We start from the raw sequence: 13,415 nt of genomic DNA on the forward strand, positions 1-13,415 counted from the left end.
TATGTATCCTCTGTTGATGAGAGAGATAAAAAGAGTGATAAAAGAACATGTTTCTCATATCAGGTGGTGGTTGGAGTGATGCACGGGTCGGAAATGTAAGAAGGATGAGGCGGTTGATGTACCAGTGGTGCAAGGCGTGATAATATATGTTGCGGCTTACCTGGGGGGCTTTCTTTTAAAGGCCAGATATTTCAGTCCATTTAGCTTCTGAGATAAACCCAAAATATCTAGGAAGCCTTTCTGTCAAAATCCATGTAGAACTGAAAAACTGAGGAATGGTGAATTTGCCCAAAGCAACACGAAATGGTGAGTGATTGGTTATAGATGAGGACTTAGGGAGCAGATTTATTGTTTAACAACATACTCTCCCTCGTGTCTTCTCTTCTGGCATGTTTGTCCAGACGCGGTGCCGTGTTCTGTTCAGACTTTTCTGTACTCTAATAGATTGGAAAGTGCTTGCAGGTTAAATATGCCGGATGGTTCTTAGGAAAGTTGATGTTGTCCATCTTGCCCCTTGGAGAGCTGAGGACGGCAATAAGTCGGGCTTATCTGCTCAATAACACGGCCCAGCACTCGTTAGCCCTAGAGTTTGCCTGGAAGCCAAGGCAGGGCTGTAGTTCCAGGTAGTACGAAAGCATACCATGAACTTAACATTCTGACAAGCAGGCACAAAACCCAAAACTCTTCAGTAGGGTTGTTATTGTTTGTCTCCATTGTTGGCAAGATGAGTCTCAGCAACAGGGCAAAACCTTTCCAGGGGAGCTGAAAAGAGCAACAGGGCCTCTCCACCCCTTCCAAACTACAATTTCATAGAATGGTTTGGGTTGGAAGGGACATTGAAGATCACCTGGTTCCAACCCCTTGCCATGGGCAGGGACACCAGGACACCTTCCACTAGACCAGGTTGCTCAAAGCCCCATTCAGCTTGGCCTGGAACACCTCCAGCAATGGGGCATCCACAGCGGCTCTGGGCTGCCTGTTCCCCACCCTCATGGTGAGGAATTTCTTCCTCAGATCTCATCTAAATCTACCCTGTTTCACTTTAAAGCCATTACCCCAATGGGGGAATAGTCCGTTCCAGCAGCAGGGCGTCCTCAGTTCAAACCGGCTGATGGACGGGGAGATTTGCCTTCTACCTACAGACTGAACCTCTTCAGCTCGTGCTCTGCTGAACCATAGGTATTTCTATGTTTCCTTTTTTTGGAAGGAGAGCAGCATTCAGAGATAGACCAACCCCCATGCTCTGTCTGTATGGGGGTTTCCTTGGGTCGTGTCTGCGTGGGCATTTGCATTATCTCGCAATAATCAGGTCAAAACGGATAATTTGTGTCAACTAGAGGAACAGCTATTCAACTATCAAGTTGTGGAAGTCTGTGTAGTTGCGGAGGTATCAGTGGCACATCATCTTTTATGAGCTTCTGTATAGCTTATTGAAAAGCTGAATCATTGCTAGAAAATAAACCCTGGATTCAGGGAAAAGATTACCTGTTGATTTGAGTATTTGAGTTTATATTACATCTGTGTATTGGGTTTGCTTGTCTAACCTACAAAATATGGATTTTAAAATTTTGACATATAATTTAATTACAAACATCTCAGTCCCATTTACATTCATAATCCCACCCCAGTTATTGCTCTCCTGCACATCTGTGTGAAAACCTCTGCTCTGTGCAGAAAAGGCAACTCCATTGCCACGCTCGGATTTGGAGATTATTTCCAAAATAATGTTCTGTTAGAATAGCTTCTAAATTAGAGATTTCAAACTGCAATTAGCTGATAAAGAGCTAAATTATAGCATTTTTTGATACTTAACTAAGAAAATGCTCTGAAACAAAGTGAACTGTTCACATTGTGTCCTATACAGAACCTGAGTGACTTCTCATATTATATTATGCAAAATTTATATTAGACCTTCTCACTTTTGAATCTTGGGAAACTGCTCATTTTCAGCTAGTGTGCTTTGTTACTTGAATGCATCTTTAGGGAGTGTGTTTATAATGGCTTTGCTATATCACACACCTGTATATCATTGTAAGCTACATGGTAAATAGATTTGAAACAATATAAAATCACTTTGCCATTTCATTCTTTAATATGTTTGCTTGAATTTTTTGGATAAAAGAATGCGATAAACTATCTTCTGTGAGAATCGCGGAGTAGAGACTTATTTAAAAAGCAATTACGCTACATGAAGCATTTAATAATAGAGTTGGAGGAAATGGGAAATGAAAGCATGTGGTTATGCTTAGTTTTCATTAAATCATCCTTTCACACTTTGTGATGTAACTTCATGGCAGAATAAAGCATAACAAGTGAAGGAAGAGATAGCGATGCTTGAGAAGATCGGGGTGTGTTTTCTCATTAAATATTGTGTATATTTATTCTGGGGTGTCTCTTCCATAATTGGAATTTTTCTTTCTATTTCTTTCATCTAAGAACAAATATAGCTTTGGAGTGTATTTGCAGCATATTTCAGCATAAAGTGGCTTGATTTAGCAGAGAGTGGCTGCACCACTCATTGTAATCTGTTGTGACATTTCATTTGCTTTGGCTTTGCAGAGTTGTTCCTGCGCTGTTAATAATGCAGAAGGCCTGGCCCGTACCGCGTGGTGTAAGCAGGTGTGCGCCCGCCTCAGGCAAATTAGACAGAAATTAGAGCAATTTTAGCCCTTTCTTCTGTAATTTTCTAACTTGGGGTGATGCTGCTTCTTGAATTTGAGCTCTAAATGGAGAAATAGAAGGGTAGAGCTGACACTGAGCGTGTTTTACATGAAAGGAAAACGGTCTTTCGTGCCATAAGTTAACTCCTAAATACCTCGAAACAAAAGAACCAGCACACGTCCAACTTCCCACGTGCTCCGTAAGCCTTGCGTTGCTCAGCACCGTGTCCGCTTCAGTTCACGTGCTGGTTAGCGCGCTGAAACCTCGGGCATTATGAAAAAAATACCTTCTTTGGGGTTTTTCCCATTGCTGTCTGTGGATACCTGTACAGGAGCACAGCCCGGACTTCACGCGTTGACCACATCTTTTATCACAGATTTCACATCTTTCCTCAGTCATCTGCACACTGACTCTCATTTACGGGTTCGACCATATGCGCAGTCATAACCACTTTCCAATAAGACTTTCTTGTGCCTCGCAGCTGCAGAATTTCTTCTTCTGAAGCAGCTCATCCCTTGCACATCTCTGGATTAACATGAAATAGGTGCCCACATGGAACACCCTTGAACAAGGAGTGCAATCCAGCAGCCTGGTACAACCGGCACCTATAGGAAGATGAAACACTTGCAGCAAAGTGGCCAGATTTAAAAAATAATATCTATTTGTCCAGTTTATTTCCTCTCATGAGCTTCAAAACCATGGCAATGGGAACTGGAGAAGAGCCCGGCTTGTTGAACAGTTGCGCCTGTTGCTGTGGTTGTAGTAACTAGGCTGTGCAGACTTCTTGGGGAAGAGATTCCTGTGCTCCTGCAGTTGGGTTTGCTTGTTATTTTTCTTTAAGACTAAATTCCTTTAGGTTCCAGAGTTCGATCCTATTTGAATTATTAAATAAGATGGGGGGCAATGGGAATACTGCAATCCAGGCTCAAGGTCACAGGAGCTGGGGTTTGACCTTCTGTTTTGCAAGGAATGCTAAAAGATATTGTTAAGGGTGGTTTAAAAGCGAAGGTCTAAAAATGTGTGATAGGAGGGACCTACAGGACAACAGCACATGGATTATATTGGGGGTTTAGGGAGCTCCTTCTAAAAAACAAACAAAAAACCAAAAACCCCCAAAAAACCAAACCCAAACAAACACAAAACCACCCTACACACAACACCAAACCCCTGCAAAAGCTGGGGCGAAGGGTGAGATTGTCAAGAGTTGCGTTAATAACATCCAAAGGGAGGAACAATAAGGACAGGCTTTTAACGAGAGAAATTAGTTTTGCAGTAGCACTTTGTGTTGCTGTAAATGGACCAGGGCTGCGTTTGGGGAGGTCAGAGATGGGGATGTTGGGGTCGTTGAGAGTTTCCCCTGGCTGGGGTCAGGGAGGGACCGTCCAGAGATGCACGGGGGGCGGAATCCTCAGCCATTCAGTCTGGACCAGGTGAGCAGGAAGGGATGCAGGTGGAGGACGTTTCCCTGCTCACGGGCCTCAAGGACAGGGAATATTTGCTGTTTTACTGGGTGACAGTTCTGTGTCTGCTCTGATGGACAATCTGTCTGTTATCTTTGAAAAGTTGCTTGTTGGACTTGTGTCCTTCAAGTCTGGTGTGTAACTGTATCTCCTTAAAAGAACTGTTTATTGTAGGAATGTGCAAACCACCCAGCTTACACCGTGAATAATAACACTTCATTCTAGGATGAATAACTTTTAAACTATTCCTGTACATGAACCAGATGCTTACTTATCTATTTTAGAGAACTAATTATCCCTGTTGTTGGTAGTGATACAGCTTACGAAATTGCTTCCATCTTTGAATTACTATAATTAAGACCATAACTTCCACTTCTAGTTAACATTGCTGCGCAGCTGCTGCATTCATTCACATGCAGATTTGGGATTTTGTAAATTTTCTGCCATTGTGAATAAAAATTTTAAATACTTATTTTCATTTCCAAAATGTCTGTTTCTCCTAAAGAAGTCTTTGTAAAGCAAATCAACTGAAACGAAGATCCTATAACGTCAGAGGGGACACTGGTTAGATTTGGTTAGGTGATAGTACAGTTTAGCAAACCATGTAACCACAATCTGTGAGCCTTTTAGGTAGGATCGGTCTGAATTTTGGATCCCACTTTGTAGGGATTTTGGCTCACTGAATTAAATGTTAAATCTGGAACACACCTGATGTTGGGCTTCATTAGTTAATGCAAGAGTTAACCCAGCTCTCTGCCAGCCCAAGGTGGCTACAAAACTGAAACTACTATGGATAAAATGCAGTAATGATTAGTAACAAAAATGTTGTTTAAGCCATACTTTTTCTATAGGTCTTTTTACTTCAAGTTGTTCTCTGTCGAAGTCCCAGGGAAGATTCATGCGATCGCTGCTCATCTTGTATATTCAGCAGCTTCACCTATGAGAGATTTTTCAGTGCTTATAAATGTAGATAGATTTTGAGAAACTTCCTTATCACTACTCATTTCCAATAGCAGCAATGCTATGAAATGACTTGGTGTTGGTTATTATGACTTAGCAGTGTTGGTTATTTATTTTTTAAGCTGTTTTTCTGTGGCCTTGCCATTACATTAATGCCTCATGGACGTTAATCGGTTTTGCTCAGTCGGTTAGAGATGTCCCCCGAGTAAACCGCTAAAATAAAGAATCAGATATTGATCTATGCTGAAACTGAAGCATTGATTTCTTTTTCAGACTGAAAGCACATATGAAACAAGGCGTACTAACGGTGCTCGTTTTAGAGGCTGGACAGTAGCGTGTTGGTGCGCAGGGGCAGGTTTGTCGGGGTGCGATACTGAGTATCCCCATCAGTACCACCAGCCAGGAGCACATGTCAGCGGGTCCAACGCCGTGTCCCGTTACCAGAGCCACGTCCCACGTCCCGCCGTGTTCAGTTTCAAGAATGTGCTGGGAACGCCTCACTACACGTAACAGCCGCTATTTTTACTGCAGGCTGAGAGCTTAACTCGAGAAAGGGTGAAAGCACAATTTCCATAGTGATAGCAAAAGCATTGTTTCAACTGTTCCGACGTAAAGGATCCATAAACAAATAATAACGCTTGGGATTTCGCTGGACTGGTTAAGAACTTAATCTTTTTCTAGTTAGAATACTCAGAGATGTATAGGTAACTTTTTCTACTTTCTCCTTTTATTCCTCTTATGTAGCTTGAATTATTTTTAGGGCAAGGAAATATACCATATTGTTTGGAGAATCTGTGAACAGTAATAAACAATAATGCAATTTAAAGGATTGGTAATGTGATCTTCTTATCATCATTGGCCTTGTATCTCACACCGAGCACGGGACCGTCTGGCTGCCTAAAGTGCATCTTCCAGGAAACAATTTCTTCTTCATTTGAACTGTTTCTGCCAACACTTCAATTGCCTGGTTTGGATTTCTTTGGCACAAAGCCCTGGTTAAAGCAGCTTTGCTGCTTTCACATGTAGCTGTTCTTCTTTAGGATGCTATTGTAGTGATTTCCTGGGGGTCACCCACATGACGTTCCCCCCTTTTTTGCATTTTTGTGGCTACTAGAACTTCTTCACTCTGGTTCTGTAGTTTCTCTGGGATTCCAGGATCTATTAAAAGTTCTGTATATATATCCAGAGAATTCTCTTCAACCGGTAGAGAGTACGATTGTGTTTGGCTGTATATTTTTCTCGTAATGTGCATTCAAGAAATGAGCAATTGTGGTTTTAGCCTGTGTGTTGGAGCTTTGCCGCATTGCCAGCACACGTGGTTCATGGAAATGGCTGAGCAGGCATACGTGATATTCCCATTTCCCAGGTCAGAGATCCAGGGAAGCGCAATGTTATCCAATGGTGGGGTGTAAAGAGAGTAATTTCTTTACTCCTAACTCAGGCTAGGCTCTCGCTCCCAGCCGCCCCCCCTCTGCATCCATTTGTGTGACCCTGACCTATTTTAACAGGTCTCAGCTGTGTTTGCTCTTCAGCCACTTAACCCTTTCTCTTCTGCTTAGTTATCGTTGCGAATACCAGCAGAGAAAATGAGTGTAAAACTCGGTTCAATTTGGCAAACGTGAGCAAAGGGTTAAAAGCTCTGGCTTTGGGACAGTTCGCGTTCCCTGTTACCACGATTTACTTAAACCGAGTTTCCATAGCCAGCTCCAGCCAGCGCTGCGGTAAAGGGTATTTTGGGAGCTCTCATTAGCAAGGGGATATGACCATAGGGGATGGAGCTCTGTTTTCTAGTGTAGGACTAGTGCTTTATATTCAGCAAGTTCTTAAATTCTTACACTATGATTTGTATTAAAACACCCAGGATTTTTTTATTTCTTACATAGTAATGTTTATTATATTAGAATACTCCAGAGCTTCATGTTGAAAGATTTTCTAGTAATATGAACAAAACGATTATCTGGTATTAATGTTGGAATTGAGTATTCTGGGTTTTTTCAACAGTTGTTGGAATAGAGTAACTGCAAACATTAAAAAAATCAATGAACTGAGATTTTAAGCTTCTTAAAATCAGGCTTTTAGTTTTTCTGTACGACGTACACAATGGCAATCAGGTTTTGGATGGACCGTTGCTGAATAATACATGAATGTAAATGGAGATTGCATGGAATCAGTTGGATAATGTTGAGGAATGCCTTAAGTACGCTAAAGAGCCTGAATAGCAGTTAATGGTGCTTCAACTTTATTACTATTTATTCTAGTTGGCAGTTCAGTTGTATTTCTTTTCTGCATTGAGTTCTCTCCTCCTCTATAGAACAGCAATAAATAAAGCTCAACTCAGCAGAAATGTTTCCGCCATGTAGAAAGCAAGTTAGAGATCCAATGAATAAATATACGGAGCTTTAATACTTCATCGATGGGGAGATTTTGCTGTGAACTCGGACAGTTAATTCTGTTCAAACACCAAGAGGTTTAAATATCTGGTTGCTCTTGCTCACAGCTCCCATGATTGAAACATTTCTCTCTCACCCTTTACAATTATTTCTATGATCTTTACTGCTAATCGTTTACTACCAGCAAGCACAGGCTGGGGCGCAAGTGGAGGAACATACAGAACATACCGAAGTGTCGCTTTGTTTGCTGCAATGAAGTCATGGCCATGAGTGGAGCTGGTTGGGAACAGGCTCATCTAAAACTTGCTCTGTAGGGTTTTCTCAAAGATTCTCAAAGTTTCATTAGTAATCTTGCTCATCTGCTGTGTCGTGCTAACACTTTGCTTCATCATTTTAACTCTGTCCTAAGGAATATGTTTTGATTTCTTGTAGGAATAGCCAATAATTGTAACAGATTTATTTGCTAGGTTGGATATTGGTGAGAATATATGAAGCACTCTGGGCTATTTTACGGTTTTCTGCCTTTTGTGTGTTTTGTAAAGCAGGAGTTGCACGTGTTTTGTGGATCAGGAATGTGTTGTCTGTTATCTCTAGTGGCCTGTGCAGCATGAGATACGGTTTTTAAATTGCTTCCAGGGTATTAAAACACTTGTTGCTGACAAGGTACCTTCAGCCCTGCACGTTCACTACTTTGCAGAGTCACCACCAAGACTGAGAGCGCGTTGAAATACCGACCTAAATACCGAGACTTTCCTCCCTGTCCGAAAGCTGTTCTGCAGGACCTGCCTCAGGTGCCCCTGTCCATCTGTCCTGCCTTAGCATTTGTCTGTTGTTCTTTCTTTCAGCTGTCGGACAAGCAACAGAAAGAGTTTGATCGTAACATCCAGCACATCTCCAACCCTCCCGCGACCACATTCCCCTCTCCATGGACACGCAGGTAACTCCCCAGCACTGGGAATCAGTAGGAAAAACGTCACTGTTCATTGTAGTGAGTTTGAACATGTTGATACTCTACATCAAAATATGCTCTTTGAAATTAATCTGGCTGTAGTTATTCATCTTTTTAACTTGTAGGAGAGTCCTTATGGTTTCAAAATAAATGCTTTATGTCCTCATTTGTTCTGCACTTCCTAGTTTGTTACCATATCCATTCTCCACTCTTTCTTTCATTCTTTTCTGCAAAAGAACCTGAGATTATGAATGAAGTAAAATAAAATTAAATAAGTGCATTTAAGTAAAGATCTCCTGTAGCGTGGTTAGTTTGTGCCAGTGATTTAACTGCAGTTCTCATGAGCAGAAGCACCCTGCTCATCCCTGGATGCCCATAGCTGTGCATTGTGCCATCTTATGGTCTATATCTGCTACTTGGAGCAATGGGAGGTGTTTAGGCTTCTTTACTTTCTTTACATTACTGCCGGTTTTACCATGGCGGCAACTGGGAAATGCTTATTTCAGAGCAAATGGGCAACTGCTTGTTAGTTATCAAGGTGAAGCATGTGGACACGTTCTTTCTATAGAAAAGAATGATTGTTCAGCCTACAGTAACTATGGATTTTCAGAAAGGGTCATGCACGCAGATTCAACAGCTTGATGTTTTTGTTGCTGAGGGAGGTAGGTGATGTGTGAGTGCATTGTTTTCCATATTTCAAAATGCCAGAGGAGATAGTTGAGCTTCAGGTATGGCCCTGAAGATGATTGAGCTCCAGGTATGGCCCTGAAGATGGTTGAGCTCCAGGTATGGCCCTGATGGGCACCGGTCAGTAGCACAAACCAACTTGAGCGTTTGTGGCCCATCAGCCGTGGTGGAGCTGGTCTGGAAGCCACCACTGCTGTACATAGGACAAGGAGCTGCTCTTTTCATTATAATCAGACTTTCCTCCTCCTACATGGCAGTGTGTTCTGTAAATACTTTCTGGAGGTTGAAACTAAGGAAATGCTGAGAAAGAACAGCAAATGGATAGTAGCTCAGCGAGAAGGAGCCATCTGCTTCTGTTTGCAGAGCGTTGCATCGCCAGAGACATCCAGCCTGTTGAAGGGAAAAAGACCACTGGCGTTATTGTTCAGGAGTGCCCATGAAAGCCTCAACCACTCTGAGTTTCATAAAGATCTGTCATATTTGCTTGGGATGCTGTAAAGCCCGGGCATGGAAGGCTGCGAAGTTACTTTAATGACATTGGGTTTTTTTGAGTGACCCAGGATTTTAAAATGAAAATTGTAACAAAATCTTGCAAGTGGTCTATTGAAGCCATTTTCTTTTGTTCTGTAGAATCACTGATAAAATACAGGGCAAAAAATTGCATAGGGCAATTCCCTTTCACTTCCAACTCCTTTGGTTCTGTTGTGTGTGGTTATGGTAGGGTTAGCTGTGTAAGATTAGGTTTGGTTTTAACAAGGCATTTTTCTTGGTAGAGATTCTCCCCTTAGGCACATTCTGGTCTTTACTTTGTTCGTAGAGTCGATATCTCTGTTGGATTTACCAAATTCTAAATCAGCTGTACCATCCTTTGGCTGAAATGATAAAGATGCTCCTCAGAGTGTGAAGGAGTGTCCTGACTTGGCAGATTCCAACAAGGTGTTGGTGTGATCATTACTTGGAGAACAACTGCAGAAATGTTCACAACAGAGACATTTCTATTGTATTTTATTTTGATTTGCTTTTGTCCTCTCTCTATTTCAAAAATGAAATAGTGATTTTGATGCTGTCTGGGGATTTACAAGCTTATCTTTTATTAGAAGTGTATGAGTGTCTTCTAGAAGCTGTAGTAACTGATCGGTGCCACACCAGCTTGCTTTGGCACTAATTGTTTAATATTTCCATTCTTTGTTCTGATGTTGCATATGGGATTTAAAACTATTAATTAAAAGGACATCCTTTGTGACCTCCAAAAGTAACTAGGAAAGCACAGGAAGATAAATTGCTTGTAATTTGGGTTCTCTACCTGTTCTATATTTAGGAGTATTCCCTGGGAAAATAATTTATTCAAGAGACAAAAGCAGATGAAATTTAGAGTAGAGTCACAAATATTTTCTTAAGAAATATCATATGTGAGATGCGAATTTGAGAACAGGCTGTGATATTTGTTTAGCGTTTGAACAGAATCTATCAATGTGTTTGTTCAGACACATCCACTGATGAGTTACAGGGAAATGCTGGAGCTGCTCCCCGGCTCTTCTGTCTCAAACACGCTCTTCCTAATGCCCTCTCTGATCCTCTCCGATGAATCAAGGGACACCAAGCACGCACAGAAGTCAGGGAGGCTTTCTGAAGTGTTTCTGTCCAGAAACCACTCTAAAATGAAGTCCTGGAGGGCAGGAGCCTCAGGAGTTCTCTGTATGTAATGTACCCTGACGTGCCAGCCGGAAAGGTCCCAGGGAGGCACCCCGCAAAAGGAGATGGACCTCCTGCCCTCTCGGACAGAGGCGAAACTCCTGAGATGGCCCCACCCTTGTTGCTGTCGGGCAGAGGTAGGGGCCAGTATTATTCAATATATTCATTAACGATTTAGACGAGGGAATAGAGTGCACTATCAGCAGGTTTGCTGATGACACTAAGCTGGGAGGAGTGGCTGACACGCCAGAGGCTGTGCTGCCATCAGAGACCTGGACAGGCTGGAGAGCTGAGCAGGGAATAACCTGATGAAATTTAACAAGGGAAAGTGTAGAGTCCTGCATCTGGGCAGGAACAGCCCCAGGTTCCAGTAGAGGTTGGGAAATTACATATTAGAGAGCAGGGTAGGGGAAAGGGACCTGGGGGTCCTGGGGACAGCAGGATGACCATGAGCCAGCACTGGGCCCTTGTGGCCAGGAAGCCAATGGTACCTGGGGTGTATTACAAGGGGGGTGGTTAGTAGATCGAGAGAGGTTCTCCTGCCCCTCTGCTCTGCCCTGGGGAGACCACACCTGGAATATTGTGTCCAGTTGTGGCCCCTCAGTTCCAGCAGGACAGGGAACTGCTGGAGAGGGTCCAGCATAGGGCAACAAAGATGATTAAGGGAGTGGAGCATCTCCCTTATGAAGAAAGGCTGAGGGAGCTGGGGCTCTTTAGTTTGGAGACTGAGGGGTGACCTTATTAATGTTTATAAATATATAAAGGGTGAGTGCCATGAGGATGGAGCCAGGCTCTTCTCGGTGGCAAACAATGATAGGACAAGGGGTAATGGGATCAAGCTGGAACACAAGAGGTTCCACTTAAATTTGAGAAGAAACTTCTTCTCAGTAAGGGTGGCAGAGCCTGGAACAGGCTGCCCAGGGGGGTTGTGGAGTCTCCTTCTCTGCAGACATTCCAACCCGCCTGGACACCTTCCTATGTAACCTCATCTGGGTGTTCCTGCTCCATGGGGGGATTGCACTGGATGAGCTTTTGAGGTCCCTTCCCATCCCAAACATACTGTGATACTGTGACACTGTAAAAGGCAGTGGGTGTGATGTAGCACACTGTCCGTCAGGCAAACCTACCTCTTCATGAACACCGATCCAGGCACATACACCTATGGTCTGAAACAGCATCCAGATAAGATGCCAGGCCATTTCGTATCCTAGAAAATTCAGAGGAAAAATAGTAATTAAGAAATTCAATATTTGAGATGGAAGTGCATCCAGATGTTTATAACTCTGCCATGAAGTCGCTTCTGGTTTAAAACACCCGATGGATGTGACGTGTGCTCATTCCGTTTTCAAACTGTATGAAATAACATTTTCCAAAGTGAGCTGGGACCTCGGTATAGAAAGCTCCAGCTTGTGAACTTTCTCACAAAGTCACTGATTTAGTCACCTGAACATGGGTCTGAGTGCCCCATTTTACAAATACAGGTTTGCAAATTTTCCTTTTATTGCAAATTCTTTTTCTTTCAAAATCAGAGGGGGAAAAAAAAATATACACATATATCCCTTACATTTGTTTGAATCAATTTTCTTTAATCTGAAAATTACACAGGGTATGCACAGTATACCTGTTAGAACATACACATCCTGAAATGGATTACTAAGTTACTATTAAATATTTTAAAATTAAAGGCTTAAAATCAATCATAGCAGCAACATCCTCTTTATAATTCAGCAGGAAAGAGACAGGTTCTTACCTGCCTGATGTCTGACGTTCAGGCTGCTTTAGAATTTACTTTCCACACTGGTAAAGTCACCAGGTGGAGACACTTGTCGCCAATGGGACCTTCATCCTGCTGCCGCCTGCAATGGGTGCTGGACGGAGTTATTCTGCTCTTACACTGCAGGTTCAGTTCCACCTTCTGGCCGAAATTGGCTGTTACTAAGGCGTCTATTTATTTATGATTTTTGGAGTGGGCAGGGTATGCAACGTGCCCCTCGAGGCCCTGCCCCGGGCCTGATTCAGCAGCATTTTGTGGCTGTGATTCTATGGTGTTCACTACGTACGAGACTGGTGCTGTGCAGGGTGCTTAAGCTTTTTTTGGTCATTTCAAATGTCGTGTGTGCTGGAAGGCAGCTGATTGTGTAGCATGCAAGGTCTTTAGCTGCTTCTGTTAATATCCAGCAAATAATGTTAGTATATCCTACATGAAAGGCCACAACAACTTTGTCTTTTCGTCTTTTTAATGACTCTCAGAAGCAGGTTTTACAAAATGATTCTGGTGTGAGTTTTTGGGCTCATTACTGATCCGATGAATGTTGTGTTTGCAGATGATAGTCAAGGCTTTCATCTATTGCCCACAAAGCCTGGTTTTGTGTGTTGAGGGTAGTGAATGTACAGATGCCTTGGCTACATCCTTCTCCCCGTGTCCTGAAAATGCAAACGTTCATGCCTGAATTACTAACGTTCACATAACTGTGTTGATTTACCTAATGGGCAATCATTCTGTGTAACAGCCTCCCTTGAGACCAAGTAGTTTCAGGTTCACTAGTAGCCAACTATAACCCTTGAGCAACAGGGGAATTCACCTTTTCTAACAGAATAAATAAGGTTTCGATCAGC

At 42.6% G+C, this 13,415-nt stretch overlaps 1 protein-coding gene across 3 annotated transcripts in view; it reads left to right on the plus strand.

The window, feature by feature from the left end:
- Positions 1–13,415, plus strand: part of MAST2 (microtubule associated serine/threonine kinase 2) — a 187,476-nt gene that overhangs the window by 112,792 nt on the left and 61,269 nt on the right. For all 3 annotated transcript variants that reach the window (XM_080349198.1, XM_080349200.1, XM_080349199.1), the window contains exon 5: positions 8,317–8,408. In XM_080349198.1, coding sequence (XP_080205324.1) covers positions 8,317–8,408 — 92 coding nt within the window. The remainder of the gene's footprint in view (positions 1–8,316; positions 8,409–13,415) is intronic.

The sequence above is a fragment of the Nesoenas mayeri genome (genome assembly GCF_963082525.1).
Source record: "Nesoenas mayeri genome assembly, chromosome: 8".
In the NCBI taxonomy this organism is placed as follows: domain Eukaryota; kingdom Metazoa; phylum Chordata; class Aves; order Columbiformes; family Columbidae; genus Nesoenas; species Nesoenas mayeri.